The sequence below is a fragment of the Onychomys torridus genome, chromosome 3, assembly GCF_903995425.1.
Source record: "Onychomys torridus chromosome 3, mOncTor1.1, whole genome shotgun sequence".
NCBI classification, from domain to species: Eukaryota; Metazoa; Chordata; class Mammalia; order Rodentia; family Cricetidae; genus Onychomys; species Onychomys torridus.
Window position 1 is genome coordinate 134,096,329 of NC_050445.1, and position 19,000 is coordinate 134,115,328.

Sequence of the window (19,000 nt, forward strand, 5' to 3'; positions counted from 1 at the left end):
GAAGGCAGTGCTATTCAACAATATATGTAAGCCCCACACATTCTGAAGACACACCACTCCATCTCCCCACTTAGACCAGGCAAGGTAGCCACTGCAGTGGGAGAGAACCTATGTTTGCATCTTCAAGAACCGTCTAGCGTGATAGCCAGCCCTGCTGCTGTTTAGTCACTTGTAACCTGCTGTTTCCTACAAAAGCTAGGCCTGTAGCTCCAAACAAGACATACCACCACCTATAAGGTGGACAAGTGGAAGAGAGGCTGGAAGTACGGAAGAGCCACAGAATGAGTGACGGGCTGCAGATGCCCTGTCTGGAATCAATGACTGTTGCAGCCATTCAGTCACAGCTGAAGGTACCCCCCTGGCCCACACAGGACTGCCCTGTCAACAGGTCAAGGAAGGAGAGGAGCTCATGGGGCCCACGCTTCATCAGAAATACTAGCTATGATTGGTAGACTCTGGGAGAGGGGAACCACTGTAGTTATCTTTAGATGCAGACCCACTGCTGAGCCCACCAGATTCTAACAGATAGTTCTAAATCCATGGGCACACAGATGGCCCTGTGATGTCAGTGAGTCATAAAGCAAAATGAATAGACCGGGGCACAGATTTGTGGGAAGAGGGTTGACAGGGTTGATAGGAAATGGCTGTAAGTGTGGCAAGTGTGTATCACATGCACGTGTGAAATTGTCTAAAAGCACATTTAATTCTTTAAGAAAATAGCACATAAAGTATAGAAAATTTAACATTAAAAAGAGAGAAAGGCCCAGGGCAAAGCGGCCCCAGGCTGAAGGAGTTCTGCTTTCAGACCCTGGGACACTGTTTCCTCTTTGAGCAAGGCTGGTACAAATGGGAAACAGTATGCCTCTCCTCAAGAAACCCCAGCCCTGAGCATCTTAGCATGTCCTGTTCTCTCTCACGGTGTTAAAGAGAAACCACCAGTTTTGTATCGGCTGCTTCCCTGAGCCTTGTGTGTGATGTATGGATGGGACGTGAACATAAAAGGTGAGCATTCGGCCCCAGGTCTTGTTGCCTTCAGCCAGCCCATGTGCAGAGAAGACAAACCTGCCTGGGGTGCTGGGGCGACACAGAGAACAGGGTCTCCAGGCCACGTGGACAAACATTCTGCTCACTTGCAGCAAAGAACCCATCCCCCATCAAATAAAGTCTGCTTCGTGTAGACATGGCCTCTTTCCCTGCCTTTGGAGGAGTCAGTTTGCTTCCCAGCTTTGGAGTATTGAGTCATCCTTAAGGTTAATTTATCACTTGCAGCCAGCTGGTGGTAGCCATGCTTTGTCATGTGAAGCTGGCTGGCTGCACGTATTGGTAAGCCTCTCTAGTGTAGTGCTGAATACTTGACTTGCAGATTGCAAATGCCTGGCACCCCAACCCTCTTACATTAGGGAGCGAGAGGGGCGGTTACAGATTCTTGGTGTGTTTAACCCAACCTTGCTTATCCAGACAGATTTTCACCAAATTTAGTTCTGAGTAATGTCTTCCAACAGCTTAGGGCTCCAAGAAAAGTACACAAAAACCGTGTGTGCAGACTGTGGTCTTAAACACCAACACGGGGAAAAATGCAGATCACTGTTGTAATGAATGGTCTCCAAGGACCAGACAGACAGCATGGGGGGGGGGGGCGCAAAGGGGGCACTGAGCCGGCTCTGAGTGCACCTTAGGCTGAGTCCCAGGGCTACTGGAGATGGAAGTGAGCAGAACTCAAAGCCTGGCAAGTTGACTAGGGACATGACAGAGAGGAAGTAAAGGGTGTTCTAAGTAGGCAAGAGAAGGGGTTGTGAGCCAATGCTCACAATTTTCCTCAGAAGTCTGAGGACCAAGGGCAAAGTCCTAGGTAGTTTTGAAACAGCCAAGGTGGAGCCCCCCAGTTATACTGGAAGAGTCAGGTGACACTGGAGGTAATGAGACCCCAACTTTATAGACACTGAGCAACCCAAGTCCAGGCCTTCTCTGTGGCCTATCTAGCGACTGCACACCTACCAGCCATTTAACAGATCCAGCTCCTTCCGGAGAGCTGTCCTTACTTTCCACCATCTGTCTGGTGTACACAGCGCATTGGCACCTACGCCATTCCAGCGCTTGAGTCCAGGACGGCAGGCCCAAGATCTGGGCTGTCATGAGTTCCTTGTCCCATGTGATGCTGTGCCAAGAGCTGCCCTCAGTGAGAATGACCTGGATTCCAGGCCCATCCCATCTCCTCCACCACATGAGTACCGGAATTACTGTCTGGTAGGTTCGTGAGCCTAGAGTTGACATGTAACTTTTGCAACAGTGATTCTGTTTACAGCACTTCTGGAGAATGTATACCACTCAGTCTCGAAGCAGAGGCATGGCCCAGCTCCTCTTCATTGCCTCTCAGAGTCCTCTCTTCAATAGCCCACGTGACAGTTCTGCATTTCTGCCCACTACACTTTTCCAGGCTCATTGGTTTCTTAAGGCTGTTTCCCCACTGTATTCTTCCAGTGCTCCCGGAGGCAGAGAAAGGAGCCTCACACAATATCCATAGATAATGAGCCCCAAAAGGGTAAGGAGCTCTATTCTGTGGCCAGCCTCCTCATGTTGATAGCCACACCCCATCAGATGCCACTATTCCATAGGTCAGACAGCTGTGTTAGCTGAGAGGCAGCCATTCCTGGCTTCCCATCCTCCTCAGTGCCTTTCCCAATCCTCCACTCTTCCCTTACTCAAAAGGAATGTACCTGTGCAGCCCCAGATATCCAGAGAACACATCTGTCTGCCCATCCACTGGGAATGGGCTGTTTCCCAAGCTCCTTACCACACACTGAGTTGATAGCCACTCCATTTGCTTGTGGTATCAATGTATACCAAGCCTCTGTGCTCAAGCTGTGGGTAGCACTGGAGACACCTCACAGTCCAGGATGAGGAGGATTAATTATAAAATAGTATCACCGGGGTAATCATTATTAGGCCTGCGATATTGTGAGGAACATGAATCAAATAGGAGTCTAGGCCAGAGGGTTCCAGGAAGAGGTAATATCTGAGAAGCTCCTGAAGAATGAGAAAGAGCTCATCAAAGGGGCAGAGGTTGGTGTTCAAGGCACAAACCACATAGGCAGGGAGCATCAGCCACCCTGTTTGGTGTGGGCAGGAAACAGTACAGACCAATGTGCTAGCACTTAGAAGAGGAGGTGTGACTGAAGAAAGCAGTCTGGACCTACAGACAATGAGAACATGTGTGGATTCTAGCAGAAAGGGATGTTCAGATTCTCATCTTCCCTCAGCTCCCTGGCAGCTGAGAGGGGCAAGCACAAGACAGCGTGAGCAGCTGTGGCGGTCAGACATCCATCTGTGAGGCGCATCCAAGTAAATCAGCTTTGTGGGAGGCAGGGAGGGCTAGGCTGTCTCATAGTTTGGTGTGTGTCCATGTCTGTTAGCTCCATTGCTGTGAGCCTGCAGGAAAGGCTAAAGCTCCCATCATGGTAGATGAATGTGGAAGGGGAAGCGGCTTACTTCAAGGTAGCTGGGGAACAGAGACACACAGGAAAGACCTGGGGATCCCAATATCCCCTTGAAAGGTACACCCCAGGAACCTAACTTCCTCCAACTAAGCTCCTATCCTAAAGCTTCCCTCATCTCCCATTAGCATCAAGAGATGGGAACAAAGCCTTTAATGATGGTCTTTCGGAGACCTATCTAAACCAATAACAGCAGCAGAGACTCCACTGGAAGGCCGGGGCCATGGCAGTAGCATGGTAGTTGGGGTGTTGTTTTTCTTTGTTTTCAGAGTTGCAATTTTTAAGATTTAGAAAACAATACTGGTGAGGTTTCATTCTCGATCACCAGTGGTGAGGGAGTAGTCAAACACACACACCAGGTGCCCTGCCTTGCTGACCAGTTCATCGTAAGGAAATGAAACAAAATGCTGACTAGAGCTAATAACAGTAACGGATTCCCCACATCAGACACTGTTCTCAAACCTCAGTAGACCACTGACTATCACTGAAGCCCCTCAGGTATGTTGTCTCTCTCATTTGATAGCCGAGAAACTTGAAGTCCAGAGTTGATTTTTTTGAGCGCACCACTTCCCTCAACCTCTGTAGAGGCAGGGCTGTTCTTCCCATGGTGCTACTTGTCATGGGATGGTAACAGGAGGTGAGGCTAGTCTGGACTTGAGTAAGTAGAGGCCACACAAGTGTCTTCAAGACCCAGAGCATCCACAGCTGGCAATAGCAGAACAGGCTGGGTCACAGGAGCCAGAAGTCTGGGTTTCCAGGCCCACAGAGACAACCTTCCAGGGCCTGGTCCAAAAATTCTGTAGGCACATGACTGCTAGGTGATGGGGGCCCTGTGCTGGTCCCACTGCTCAGTAATTTCTTTCTGGAAGCCCCCTGATTCCTCAAATGGGGGCCTGTGTATTTCTCCAGTTACCAGAAGGCATTGCTACAAGCCCCATAGCCCTTCCACTTGCCCCAGCTACAACTTCCTCCATCATTCTTTGTCTTAGGACCTGAAGAGGGGACTCTGGGAGCTAAGGACACCCCTATCCATCCCTGCTTGTCCCTAGCTGCCAGTAAGGCCGTGCCCTGACTGCATGTGAACAACCAGGCACAAACAGGCAGCTTCTTGTGGAGGAGGTGTGATGCCTCAAGATGTGGAGTCTGCCCATTTTTTGCTGATGATCAGCTTCCTGAACCTCTACACACACACACACACACACACACACACACACACACACACACCCTCAAATCAGTTTCTGCATTTGAAGAATAAGGTAGATGTTGTGGAATATTAGTTGAAGGTGTGTTTACATTTATTTATGCTGTGGAATATTTATTTACGGATGCAAAGGTGTGTTGCATTCTTTTATGTTGCATTTGTTTAACACTGTGAAGCTGTGTTACTTTGCCTGCCTAAAACACCTGATTGGTTTAATAAAGAGCTGAACGGCCAATAGTGAGGCAGGAGAGGGATGGGCAGAGCTGACAGGCAGAGAGAATAAACAGGAGGAGAAATCTAGGCTCTGTAGAAGAAAAGGAGCAAGGGGAGGATTGAGAAAAGGAAGGAGAGGAGGATGCCAGAGGCCAGCCACCCAACCACACAACTAGCTGCAGAATAAAAAGGTTTTCTAAAAAAAAAAAAAAAAAAAGTATATAGAATAGAGAAAGGTAAAAGCCCAGAGGCAAAAGGTAGACAGGATAATTTAAGAAAAACTGGCTAGAAACAAGCCAAGCTAAGGCCAGGCATTCATAAGTGGGTATAAGTCTCTGTGTATTTATTTGGGAGCTGGGTGGCAGGCCCTGAAAGAGTTTAAAAAAAAAAAAAGTACAGGTAGGGACTTGATAATAAACATGTCTCTGTAGTCTGAGCCTCCAAGGGTCATGAACTAGGTAGTCCAATGCTTCATAGATGGTGACATTAGACAATTGGTTAGGGATATTGTCCCTGCCTTAGGAACCACATGGAGCATCCTCCAGCTTGCTCACCACCCTACTCTGATGAGGAGAGGAATGACTTCTCCATAGCATGGCTCCTCGTGAGGCCTGAAGTACACATTGGGAAATTTCCCATGGACAGAGAGATACTACAAGTTAAGGATGCTGGAGAATGAAGCCCTCTTTCTTCTTGGGTACCATCCTGCTATGTACCAGAAGGGCGAATACATAACTCATCCTAACTGGGATGCTTCTAACTGTGAATCATTGGTAATGACACTAGATATACCCTTGGACTGTCCTTGGAAAAATAAGAGCAAATGGATATTGTACATACCACCATGGACACCCAGCCACACATCCAGCCCTGGGACTGCATCCCTCAGCCATGGAATTAACACCAGCCTTAGAACAACTGCCTGGAAGACACCAGGCTGTGGATGAGTGGTTCCACCCGGGCTGGGAGCTGGACTTCGTGCTGGGCTCTGCTTTGCTGCCTGTGATGAAAGCCAAGTGATGCAAACCCTGGGCGGCCCTTTTCTCTCCTGAAGGAAGACTTGAACTACGTGTGATATTTTCCAGTCTCCACATCTAAACTCTCTCTGTCTGGGGCCCATCCTTTTGGTTAAGATGTAAGGTTAGAGAGGTCACTGCCAGAAGTGGCCCTCCATCCCCCAGTGGACAATGGCTATCACTGTCTCTCCATAGGTGCCCAGAGGCAACCTCTTCAAAGGAGGAAGGGAAGTCCTGGGAATTCAGAGGGTGAGCTCCCAGTCCCACCCAGCTCTGCCACCCGCTCAGTCTGAGAACTTTGCTTTCCTAAGCCTCCCTTGGAGAGCCCAGCGTGGGTCCTCCCTGAACAGGTTGTGTGGGGGTGGTTCCGAGCCAGGATAGCGCATCTGCACATCGGAGCAGCTGAACAGCCCCTGCCCACTTCTCTGAGATATGACTTCTCTTGTGCTCAGCATGGTACAACTGCACAACCTTGGCCATAGGTGCTGGATAGGATGTGAGTGTGAGGAGGAATCTCACAGACACCAGCTCAGAAGCAGCTTTGGGGTGCAGAAACAAGCCTCCTTTGGGCTGGACCCTTCCCCGACACCACACACCTTTCTCCCCCAGCTAAGGGCTCAGGCATTAGTCAACCCTTAGAAGTCTGGGTTTATTTATAAAGCTGCTGCTTCTCCTTGTGGCATCTAAACACGCCCTACAGGCATTAATTAAGAAAGCCAGCCCAGGAGGAGAGAAGGAGGAGTTTGGGGATTTTTTTTTTTAAGGGCCAATTCTCCAGCTCCCCCCCGCCCCGCCGCTTTTTCTTTAATTTCTCAACATCTCCAGAACACAAATAAACAAAAATAATGGTACACACATTTGGACCCCCCCCCTCTCTCTCACACACACACACACACACACACACACACACACACACACACACTTCCTCAGGCTGTTTCCAGCATCCTTCACTCTACCTCTGCCACCTTCATTCTAGGCATCCCTAGCTTTAACACCAGCACCTGCCAGCTATTCCTAGTGGATGCACAATCAGAGAGAGACAGTCACCTTGCATGGCCTTTCCCCTCCTCTAAAAATTCCTCCTCTGAATGCCCTGGACACTCCAGCCAGAGTTATTTCTTGGCTGTGGAGAAGCAACCCTTCACTCCCTCCCCCCAAACCCCAGGAAAATGGGATGGGTGCTGGGACCAAGGAGGGTGATTTGGGATCTGTTGGAACATGGCCTCTCTGTCTGGGGCTTCCTAAACAAATGCCACTGGCAGGGCCCCTTTAACAATAGAAACTTATTTTCCCACAGTTCTAGAGCCCAGAAATCCAGACCAAAGTGTCACAGGGCTGATTCTCTCCAAGGCCAGGGAGAGCACTCTGCTCTGTGCTGACTGGCAGCTGACAGCTGGCATTCTTTGCTTGGGAAAGCATCACATTGTCCCTGCTTCCCTCGACACACATTGTTCTGTGTCCAAATCTTCACCCGCCTCTTTTCTGTGAGGACATCAGCTGTGTTGGATTAGGATTCACTCTACTCCAATAGGATCTTGATCCATGACAGTAGTCCTGTTGCCAAATAAGGACATACTCCAGAGTCCTGAAGCCAGAATGTCAACATGTGCACCCAAGAGGGGACACAATTCAGCTCTAAGCAACCATGCTTCGGGAGTTCCACAAAGCAAAGGCCCTTCCTGCGTTAACAGGTGACCTTCAGGGACTCACTGATGGCATATCAGGTGTTTCTGGGAAGAAAAAGGATTTTGGCCCTTTGACTCTGCTAATTCTGTTTTCAGCTGGAGACTGAAGCACAAGTTCCTCCAAGCTGGACTTAGAGACATGTATGTCAGTTCCTGAACCTTCCCAGCATGAGCTGCTACTATCCTGACACCTACTGTCATCGATGCTTTTATTGAAGTTCATATAAATGTGATTATGAGACTCTATTATCTGACCTCTTTATTTATCACCATGTTTATTTGCTTTGTTGAGTAGTATTCAGTTGTACGAATGTTTGAATTGTTGGACCTTGATAAACCTTAGGTTTTCCTGGACTTTTGATGTCTATGAGTAAATCAATGAACACTTTTTATATAGAACTTGTGTTGGCCCTCTCAATTTATTTATTCCCAAGGGTAGACCTGGGGATGTAGAGTTGTAGATGTCCTCCAGCCCCAAGCCTCTTTTTTGGGCCACCTATGAACTCCAGTGGCTACATATCCACATCACAAGGTATTTTCTGCCCTTCCAGCCACTTTGGTGGAGCATGGCTCACCCTCTGTACCCCTGCTGTGGATGAATGACTGTAGATGAGCTTGTGAACAAAGCTTGACCAACATATCTGCCCATTTCCCCATGGGCTATTTCCATCTTGATTATAATTCTTCATAAATTCTCACATGAATCATTTGTTGGCTAGGACAGAAACACCTTCTTGCCGTCTGTTGTTTACCTTTACTTTCTTAATAGTGTTTCTTGACACAGTACACATGCTCGGCATTTTAATGAAATACATTTATTATTTTTCTATTAAAGACTTTTGCACTATGAGAAATCTTTCCCTATATTTTTCATTTCTGTCGATGCTGTTGTATGATGAATTTAATTCTGTTTTTCCACCAAATGCCACTTTCTGTCCTTGTCGCCATGCATGTATCTAATCAACCCATTTCCTGTCACCCGTGTTCTACTATGCACACGTACCTGCTCCCTTTCACACCAGACATGCAGCTTCCCTTGAGACCTTGCCTCCACAAGCCGGTGTCCTTTTATGATCCACCGTACAGGTGGCAAGAGGATGCTCAACCCAGCCAGTCCACAAGCATTTAAAACCTTTGTCTCTACAACTGATGATGTCCTAATATAGAAGCTCAGGCTCCCATAACCACCACCTACCTCGTCCTTTGCAGTGTTTCTCTTGAATGTACCTGACACTAGGCAGAAGAACACTTTGAACCCATGTAAGAAGCCAGGAGACTGGCTTCTAGCCATTGGCCAGCACCAAAGACACCCGAGAAGCCAGGATGCCCATACCTTGGAGGTTAAACTTAGCTGGTCTAGGCTGTCCCTGGAGCTTCACTGGCTCTATCGCTAAAGCCTCTGAAAGGGGTGCTCACTAGCTAAAGAGAGGCCTAGTGTAAACACTGTGGGCACCCTGATGGGGTGGATGGCAGGCAGCTGTCCTTCCCCACACTACTTCCATTCTAGCATACCCTAGAAACTCCGGCATTGCCTGTGTAGCTATGTTCTTTTTTGAGGGGTCACCTCAGCCCCATCCAGGAGGGTACTGTGATGGCTCTAACCTAGATGTCCTATTCCCTGCTGCCTCCAGCATGGGTGGAGAATGCTGTCTGCCCAAAGACAGATAAACAGAAATCTTTTATTTATTTCCCAAACTGGGCAGTTTTGCAGTATTTTGTTTACAGACACAAGAGATCTGCAGACAGATTAGTCACTCTCCTCCATCAAGATGCTATCATGTGTGCAGTACCTGGAACAATGGCAGCATCTAGACAATCCGAAATTCAAAGAATGACAGATGACGACAGTGCAGGGACTTGGGTACTTGGTAACACCTTTGACCTGCATTCACCAATTCTGGAACTTCCTGCCTCTAGCCTTCTGGTGAGATATTGAATTATCATTATTTCAGTAACCTTGGCCATGATGTTCTATGACAACAGAAAAGTAACTAATAAAGTGTGCATACATGTGTCCATGTGTGTGAATATGTGTGTAAATGTTTGTGTATATTCACGTGTGCTCAAGCATGTGTATGTACATGTGTAGTGGGTAGCCATTCCTGTCTTGGCCTGGAAGTTCCAACCCCCATTGAGGCTTTGGTAATGGTCACACCTACAAGGCAGGGCTGAGAGAGGAAGCGGAAGACCCAGGATGGAGAGGAGAGGTCTCTCTTGGTTCCGGGACCCTGGACACTGGAGGTAGATTGAGCAGAGTTCTCCAGAGAACACTGCCGGACTGTGCCATACCTTTCCCAGACCCTGCAACCTATCCCTTCATTTGTAAGTTACCCCATAAAATAAACCTCCCTTTTAACTACGTGGAGTGACCTTAATAATTTCACCAATATATATGTATAAGTGTTTACATGTAAATGTGTGTGAATGCATGTATCTTTGTACACACATGTATGCTCCCGTGGTTGTGTGCATACTAATGTATGTGTGTGTGTGTGTATGCCTGTGTATGCATGTATGTGTGTGTTCATTTGCATTCAGGAGGTAGAAGCAGGAGAATTGGGAGTTCTTAGCCACCACTGGCTGCATAGTGACTTCAAAGCCATCCAGGGATGCATGAGATCTTGTTTCAAAAACAAAAATAAATCAGGATGGTCTCACCTAAGCAATGGGACTCTGAAATGATGGCTCTGACCAGATCATCTCAGATTTCAAATTTTAAATCCCTGACTAGGGACATTCAACCAGTAAAACCACTGCAAATACACCCAAATTGGAGAAGAAAAAAATCCTCTAAAGAGGATGTGAACACAAAATCCCAGCTCTAACCAAGAGGCTGTTTGCTGTTGATACCTGCTGAGATGGGGAGACTGGTTTTCTCCAATGGAGTGTCACTGGGTGTATTAACCACACTCCAGGGCAGGCCCCGTGCCCGGGAGTATTTATCTAGCCAACACAAAATGGATTCCACAGTGTGTGTGTGTGTGTGTGTGTGTGTGTGAGAGAGAGAGAGAGAGAGAGAGAGAGAGAGAGAGAGAGAGAGAGAGAGAGAGAGAGAGAGAGAGAGAGGAGCCTCACCTCTTTTTGGCTTCCTGCAGTGAGAGAAGCAGCACAGGCCTCACCAGACTCCACATCCTGCTTCTGGGCACCCTGACTCCAGGACCATGGACAGAAACCAGAGGTTCCATTTCACATCCCCTGTCACAGTAACAGAAAGTAAACTGAAAGACGCAGCTTAATGCCACTTGACCCAAGTGAGAAAGCCAGCCATGGGAAGGGGAAGGCACCATTGCAGGCAGAGCCCCTGAGGGGCCACAGACTCCATGGCGGAGGAGGCCCTGAAGCAGAGCACACCCAATGTGCCTAAGGAAGAGCAGGGACCAGAGCCAGAGGGAGACGGAAGCACAGAGGAAGCCAGACCCAGTGGGCAGTGGACCTTGTGACCTGTAGTTAAAAATCTCTTAAAGTCAGGTGGCTGCCACAGGGTCCCCTGAGCAGAGCAAAGACTTAACATTTTCAAAGAATCCCTGAGTTTTTAAAAATACAGGTTGATGTGGGGAAGGGCCCGCTGTCAGACAAGAGCCACAAGATGTACAGGGACTTCATGAGACAACCTAAGCACAGCTGACTGACAGTAGTTCTCGGGGAGGCCAGATGCAAGGAAGGCGGAAGAGGCACGACAGTAACCCAAGGACACCAGCTGAAGCTGACAGGGAAGTAAAGTGAGGTGGCCTCCCAAGGGCCAGCACGGGGCTCTGAGGCTACAGGGTGGAGGGCCAACTACATGGAAGGACAACTACATGTCAGATTGCTGTCCGGGCTCCTGTGGTGGGTTCCTGCTGGTGGGTCCATGGATGGAAAAGAGTTCTAGACTCCAAGGGGTATTCATGCTAATTAGACTCCAAGGGGTGCTCATGCTAATGATTCTCCAGAGGTGCACATGAGGGGCAAGCAGAAGAACCCCAAGGCTGGCTGTAATCTGAGGGTAGAGTGGGGAACAGGATTTTGCCCAGTGTGGTGGTTGACCAGATGTCCATTGAGGGCTGAATAGACAAGCAAAACATATATATTCGTGTTGGAATAATACAACCTTGAAAAGAAAGTGTTCTGCCACATATGACATGTGCACACTAAGGACATTATACTAAGTAAGGTAAGACAGTGATAAAAGGGTGAAATTGGCATGATTTCACTAAAATGAAGCAGTCAAAATCAGACAGGAAGTGGAGTGGTGACTTCTAGTGGAGAGGGGGTTGGGAGATGGGGAACTTTTGTCTTTTCCTTGGAGCAGGTCAAAACTCTCGAGTGAGCCAGGTGGTGGTGGCAGGGGTCACACCTTTAATTCCAGTACTCAGGAGGCAGAGCCAGGCGGGTATCTACGTGAATTCAAGGCCAGCCTGGTCTATGGAGCGAGATCCAGGACAGGCACCAAAACTACAGAGAAACCCTGTCTCAAAAAAAAAATCTCTCAAATGAGTAGCATTGTTTGCAGAGGGGTGTATGTGCACAGCATGTGAGGTTAAGGTCACAGGTTGCCAAGTGCATTGTTAGAAAGGAGGATGTGTACTTCCCAGGCAAGTGGATCTCCAGGTTGCTAAGGTATTTCCAGTGCTTGCTTGCCTTGATTGGCTGGCCCCAAAGCTCCAGGCCTGGAAACTTGAACCACACTACCTCTTTTCCTCTCTCCCTCTCAGTGCCCATAAAGCCTAGCCCCACACAGTAGGTTGGCCATGCCCTCCTAGGAATGCTCAGAAAGTAATGAGGGTCCTTCAGGGTCTGGGCCCAGCTCTGAACAAACTCAGCTACTAGAGTGGGGCATCCTTATTCCATCTAGTTCAGAGGCTGTTCTGAACTCGGACATAGGATGGCCTCTTTGGAGCAGAAGTGTGAGCTGCTCCAGCTGCTCAGAGCTAGAATCAGGGTAATCCTGCTGAGGTCACCCCACTCCTGCACCAACCCCTCCTCTGGCAACAAGAAGGATTAGAGGAGAGGCCAATGGATTAGAGGGGGGTGCTTGCTCACTGCCTCTCCCTCTGGATAGCCAGCAGCAAAGCCCCTGATCACCTGGGTCTGCCCCTGTGCTAGCTGCAGCTGGAGGCAGAGCCTTCTACTTTGAACCAGCCAGCACACCCAGGGACCAGTGGCAGCAAGTGCATTCACAGCAGGGCCTCTGTCCTCTCCTTCCCCATCCCTAGTGGAAGCACCATGCCAAGATACCCCACTCTGCCCTCCAGCCACAACTGGCCAGCAGTCTGGACCTTCCTGAGGAAGATGTCAATCATCCTGTGGCTGCTGCTGTTGGACAACTCCCTACCTGCTGTGAGGGGCCAGACCACAATTCCTCTGGAAACGTGAGCCTTGAGTTGGATCCTACCCTGAAGACCCTTCTCGTGGTCTCCTCCCTCTGGCTAACTGCCCTGCCTCTGAGAGACCCTTCCCTTCCTGACTCCTGTCCTCCTCAGATCCTGGCTGATTTCGGAGTCTCCCTGCCCCTGCCTTCTGGCTTTGTGTGGTTGATTTCAGGGTTTGATGAGGGTGTTGGGCGTCCATCAGGGAGGATGAAAGAGGGTGGTCTTGGGCTGCAGGGCTTCTAGAAGTGACTGTTGTGGCTCCTAAGGACTCATTGTGTGATCTGTGCTTGGACACTGAGAAAAGGTAAAGCTTCTGTAAATGGACAGGCAGGATGATTCCCACAAACAGCAGGGCCTTGTCTAGGAACTCAGCTAGGATGGTTCCAATGGTCTCATTCTTTCTATACCTTCCTGCCTCCTTTAAGGCTTTGGTTCTACATCCAACCAGTAAGACCGGTGTATAGAAAGAATTGGCATCCATCATTTACATCAAATACAATATCTCTGGGTGTTCTTTAGTCTGGAACATTCCAAGCGTCCTAGACTGACCCTTCACAGTCCACATCTGAGCCTAACTGCTAGAGCCTAGCTGACAGGACAGAGACCCGTGCAAACAGTGTTTGAGATTTGGGAAGAGTGGACTTCTGTGACACTGGGTGACCCCTCCTTGCTCTGCTCAGCACTGTACCAATGATGCTTTCAGCCCAGGCAGTCTCTCGGTAGGGGAGGTAATATCACAGGCCCACAGAAGAAAGTGCCGAGATCCATGCTGCTGAGCCAGCCTGGCTTTTGAAACATCCCCTGCAGCCTTGCAGAAGCTGAGCAGTCTTTATCTCAGAAGGCAGGTTCCAGAGTGGCAGGGGGCCAAGAAAAGATGGCTGGCATCCAGAGAGGCCATCCACACAGAAACCTCGAGAGCAGCATGGGATAGCTACCTCCACGAAACCCTGCTACTTTTCTGCCCCAGGAGGACAGAGCTCTATCACCCATTCTCCCTCTCCCACTGGGTCCCTTGCTGTCCTCCACCTCTGTCCTGTTGTGGCTCCCACTCAGCCCTCAGTCATAGCCACTTGCCCTCCACATCTACTCTACACAAGGGTGCCAATAGCCTCCTGGTGACGCCTGTAGCCCCACACCTTGTTTTCTCTTGATACCCCACACCTTGATTCCTGGAGCACAGTGACTGCCCTCCCATGGGCTCCTGAGTGATTTCTCTGCCACCTTCAATAGAACCTTGCCATCTGCAGGTCCCTGAAACTATGGGTGTCCCATGGCCTATCATCACAGATTAACCCATTCTACACACTTCCCTTGCCAAGAGTCCATTTGCTCTTAGTGTCTTAATCCTATTCATGTCCTTAATGACTCCACCCAGTCTCTTACCTGTCAGACTCCCATACTCATTGTCTATGCACACTTCTTTCTGAGCATTATGAGAGCTTGTCAAGGGTTCAGTGTTTCTGTGGCTCCTAAAGTTATGGAGTGTGCAACTGACCCAATGATTCTCCACTAGCCTTGTGTCAAGAGGCTAACTTCAACACACATCACCTTCCTCACGTTCTCAGCAATGGTCAACAAGACAAGCTGGAGGCCTTGAAGTCCTTTTCCATTCCTCCAAGCTCTCCACCTAAAATTCTCTTCCGAATCTCCTCACCAAGCTAACCTCCATCTCACTGTAGATGCTGAACTCTGATCCTGCCTCCTCCACTTCAACCCTCTCCATCATTGCCATCCTCCTGCAAACGAGAACCACTCAATCCCATGGGAAGGCGTGTCCCTAATAGTCCATGGCTACTGTGGAGATAGTGTGACATGCAGCCAGACCTCAGTAAGTGCCAGTGCAAGTGGATGCTGCTGACCTTAAAGGAGCTACACTTGCTCTGGCTGTATAGCCCAAACAAGACCTGGGAGCCTACCTTCTAGGAAGGAAGGAGGGGTCGGGGTCCCAACCAGGTTGCCCTACTCCAGACAGGCACTTGGAGTCATTCTGTCCTGGCCCCACCATATGAGGGTTCAACAGGTTGGTGTCCCATGGTCTTGAGTAGACACTCGAGTAGTCATGGACTGACTATTGAAATGTGCAGATTGCCTCGGGGAGTAGCAAATTGGTTCAGGGCATTCCCCTCTGGTCTAGACCTCCACAGGCTCTCCCTCCTCCTTCCTTCCTCACTGAAAGGTCCTTGAGACCATGGGTTAGAATCCACTCTGAGCCTATCAGCTCTGTGGACCTCTGAAGCCAGGCAGAGTGTGTGTACCACACCCTGGAGCAGTCACAGTTTCCCACCCTTGCCAGGCTGCAATTTGGCCGGGGAGGGGGGGGGGGGGGTGGGGTGGGGGGTGTAGGAGCTGTTCTAGTTTACTTTCTGTCACCATGATAAACACTCTGACAAAACCAACTTAAGATAGAAGGGGGGAGTTCACAGTTCCAGGTTATAATCCACCATAGCTGGGAAGGCAAGGTAGCAGAAACTGGAAACAGTTCATTCCATCGCACCCACAGTTAAGAACAGAGAAGCGGGTGCAAGCATGCTTCCTTGCTTGCTCACTTGTGCTCTAGTGTTATACAGTTCAGGACTGGTGCCCAGGGAGTGGTGCCATCCACAGTGAGCTGGATCTTCCCAGATCAATTAATCAAGACAGTCCCCCAACAGACACACCCACAGCCCAACCCAATGTAGACAGTCCCTCACTGAGACTCTCTTCCTGGGTGGTTCTAGGTGATGTCAAGTTGACAAAGCTAATCATCACAGGAATGCTGGGTGTTGGTCAATGTGTGTGAGTGTGTATGTGTGTGTGTGTGTGTGTGTGTGTGTGTGTGTGTGTGTTTATGTGTGTTACAAGTGTGTTTATGTGTGAGATGCCTGTTTTGCATATACATGATGTGGCTGTCACCTTTGAGGATCTGACATCCAATCATGACGAGAATGTGCACATAGGCTTTCTTGTCTTGCAGAGTGAAGCTATGGGCTGATACCTTCGGCAGGAATTTGTACAACACGGTGACCAGATACTCAGGCTCTCTCTTGCTGCAGAAGGTCAGTGGCCACTCCCAGGGAGCTCCAGCATAGTCAGAGGGTCTCTTCCCACAGGGTGATAGAACTCCCAGCATCAGAGCTGTAAGGGGCCTGAGAGACCATCTCTGTCAATCTTACCATATTCTGATGGGGCCGTGGCAGGCTCCACTCCTACAGCACACCACTGTGGACAGAGTGAGATCAAGATCATTCTGTCAGTTCAGATCTGAAGCTACGGACAGATTAGACCTAAGGGGTTTATTGGGTGGGCAATGGGGGCTTGGTGTGGATGCCTGGGAAGGAGCCAGAGAACAGACCAGAGTATGAGGTGGGGACAGAAGGGACAGCAGACAGCCTAGGCATGTCAGCTGCAAGCAGCAGGTGTCAATTTCCTCTCTATAGGCAGAGCACTTCCAGAGAACCCCAGAACCCAGGCTGTGCCCAGAGATCTGCATCCCATGCACCCTGGCAAGCTGAGCCCATGTCTGGCTCCCAGCAGAAGTGGGCCGGACAGAAGGGCAACCCAGCTGTCCCTGTTAATTAAGTGCCCAAGTACAGATCTATGCCTGGCCTGTGCTCAGCCAGCTCATGAGCTGGCATCTTTCTCTGGGACCTGACTCCCTGGACATGTTGCCTTCTGTTAGCCCCAGAACCTAAGAGATGATTGCAGGCTTTAATTCTAATTACCACAACTCCAAGAGTCACCTTCTCCATCTTGCAAATGATGGGATCCCCAGCTTTTGCGCCAGCCCTGGGCACACTGCCACCCTCCCTCATCCCCTTTGTGCTGCAGAAAGTGCGATGAGCCAGGGTGGACCCTGGGGGCTCTCACAGGCTTGAGGAGAGGAACCCTCACAACATCCTAATCTGTTGTGAACAACAGCTTGTCTGATTTTCCTGTTTGAGCCCTCCAGTCCCAGAGGAGGAAGACAGGGAAGGATTGTGTAGTCTTTGGGGGTGAAAGCGTTCTCTAGAGTCTATGCATTCTCCAGCACTGTCAAAAGCTGTAGATGCAGGCCAGGTGGTGGTGGCGCATGCCTTTAATCCCAGCACTTGGGAGGCAGAGCCAGGCAGATCTCAGCGAGTTCAAGGCCAGCCTGGTCTACAGAGCAAGATTCAGGACAGGCACCGAAACTACACAGGAAAGCGAGCAAACAAACAAACAAAACAGTAGATGCATCACATCTTACAGAGGAGGACACTGAGTACCTTGCTAAGATCACAGGGCCAGCAGGTTTCCAGGGCTGGTCAAGAGTCAGTGGTGACTCATTGAGGATTATCCCTGGGCAGACAGGAATTCGAAGCCAGTTCTTAGGCTCACCAGCATCACACTTGGAACTGCTGCGCTGGGTCCCTCAGTGGGATGCAAGCCCAATATGGGACATGATGCTCTCAGGAGCTGGGCAGAGGTGAATGGACACTGAGGCTGCTTCTCAGCTGCCTTCACAGCAGGTGTCAGGGACGCTGTGGACTACACAGAGCAAGGACAGGGGCTACTGGCACTCCTGCTCTCTCCATGTCCAAGCTGCCAGCTCACTGGCTCTGACTGGTGTCAAGTTTAATTGCTGCCCAGTGTCAGTCAGCTCCCATTAAGGACAGTAACTTCCATTGAGTCCTGAACAGAGGGCCATTTGAAGACAGGCAGCTTAAGACTGTGATTAGGAGGTCATGGGGTGAGTACTGTCAGGGAGCTGGTAAGGTTACAGAACAAGAATGGCCCTGGTGCACTTGGGTATTCTTCTTTCCACTTTGTCCTGCCCAGAAGTACAAGGATGCAGAACCCAGTCTGAAGATCAAAGAGGTGGATGGCTTGGAGCTGGTGAAGAAGTTCTCAGAGGACATGGAGACCATGCTTAGGAGGAAAGTCGAGGCTGTCAAGGTGCTACTACCCATTCCCCAGCACGGGCCCTATGGACCCTTTCAGGACTCCCACTGATTGTAGGTGGTCCTCTCCTGGCTGGGTGGACAGCAGAGGGTGTTGTATTAATCAAGTCACTACAGGTGTCAGGGTAGGCATGTCACTCAAGGAAAGGGACACCTCCTGTTCTCAGCCAGGCCTTGTAGACATTTGGGGATGAGGTTACCTGCACACCTCAGAGCACCTAGGAACCCTGGAGGGTGGGTCCTCACGGCTGAGAAGGCAAGAGAAGAAAGCAGAGGGTTGAAGAGGGAGGAGCAGAGCAGAGAGCTTGGGCTGGGGTGGCAGAGGACAGCAATTGATGGTGTCTCTCCTTGCCCTTCCTGCTCCCTCCCTCAGAGCTTGGTGGAGGCTGCTGAGGAGGCCGACCTGAATCATGAGTTCAATGCCTCTCTGGTGGTAAGTCCTCTTGGGAGTGGATGCTAGGCTGGCTGGCTCTGCCCCAACCCCATGGCAGCTGGAGTACCAGCTGTGAGGGAAGCAGACCTGCAGCTGCTCATGCTATGTCCCTGTGCCAGGCTGTGCCCTGGTTTTGCCAGCGAGGTCTTCTCTCCACCTCCTGAGACTCTCAGAGAAAGTATCGTGTAACCATGTGTTTTGGGCCAGTAAGCACTGGGAAGCAGATGGGAGAGGGGAGGTTTGGCAGGGATAACCCCCGGGAGGAGACTTGGGAAACTGAGGCACAAACGAGTGTCTCTGAGCTGAGAGATGGAGAAGGCACAGGAAGAAGAAAGCTCAGGTCAGATGAGGATGCAGCAGATACTAACCCTCTGTGTCCAGGGCAGAGCATGATGGGACATCGCCTGAGAGAGGCCAGGCTCAAGATCTTGGATGCTGGGGGTCATGGCTGTTTTCCATTACTGTGGTAAACACCACAGCCAAAAGCAAGTTGGGGAAGAAAGGGTTTGTTAGACTTACATATCACGATCCCAGTCCATCCCTGGAGGAGGCCATGGTAGGAAATCGAGGCACAATCTGGAGGCGGAAACTGAAGCAGACCCGTGAAGGAAAAGTGCTTATTGGTTCGCTCCGTGTGCTTTCTTATACAACCATTCATCACCTTCCCAGGGGTGGCACTGCCCACTGTGGACTGGGCCCTCCCATAGTAATCGTT

General features: G+C 49.9%; 1 protein-coding gene across 1 annotated transcript in view; it reads left to right on the top strand.

Annotated features, from left to right (window-relative positions):
• The first annotated feature begins 4,615 nt into the window (after positions 1–4,615).
• The window catches only part of Cacna2d4 (calcium voltage-gated channel auxiliary subunit alpha2delta 4), a 115,142-nt gene continuing 100,757 nt past the window's right edge, over positions 4,616–19,000 (top strand). The window contains exons 1-5 of the mRNA XM_036181272.1: positions 4,616–4,632; positions 12,745–12,954; positions 15,908–15,989; positions 17,731–17,847; positions 18,226–18,285. Of these exons, the coding sequence (XP_036037165.1) occupies positions 4,616–4,632; positions 12,745–12,954; positions 15,908–15,989; positions 17,731–17,847; positions 18,226–18,285 (486 nt within the window). The remainder of the gene's footprint in view (positions 4,633–12,744; positions 12,955–15,907; positions 15,990–17,730; positions 17,848–18,225; positions 18,286–19,000) is intronic.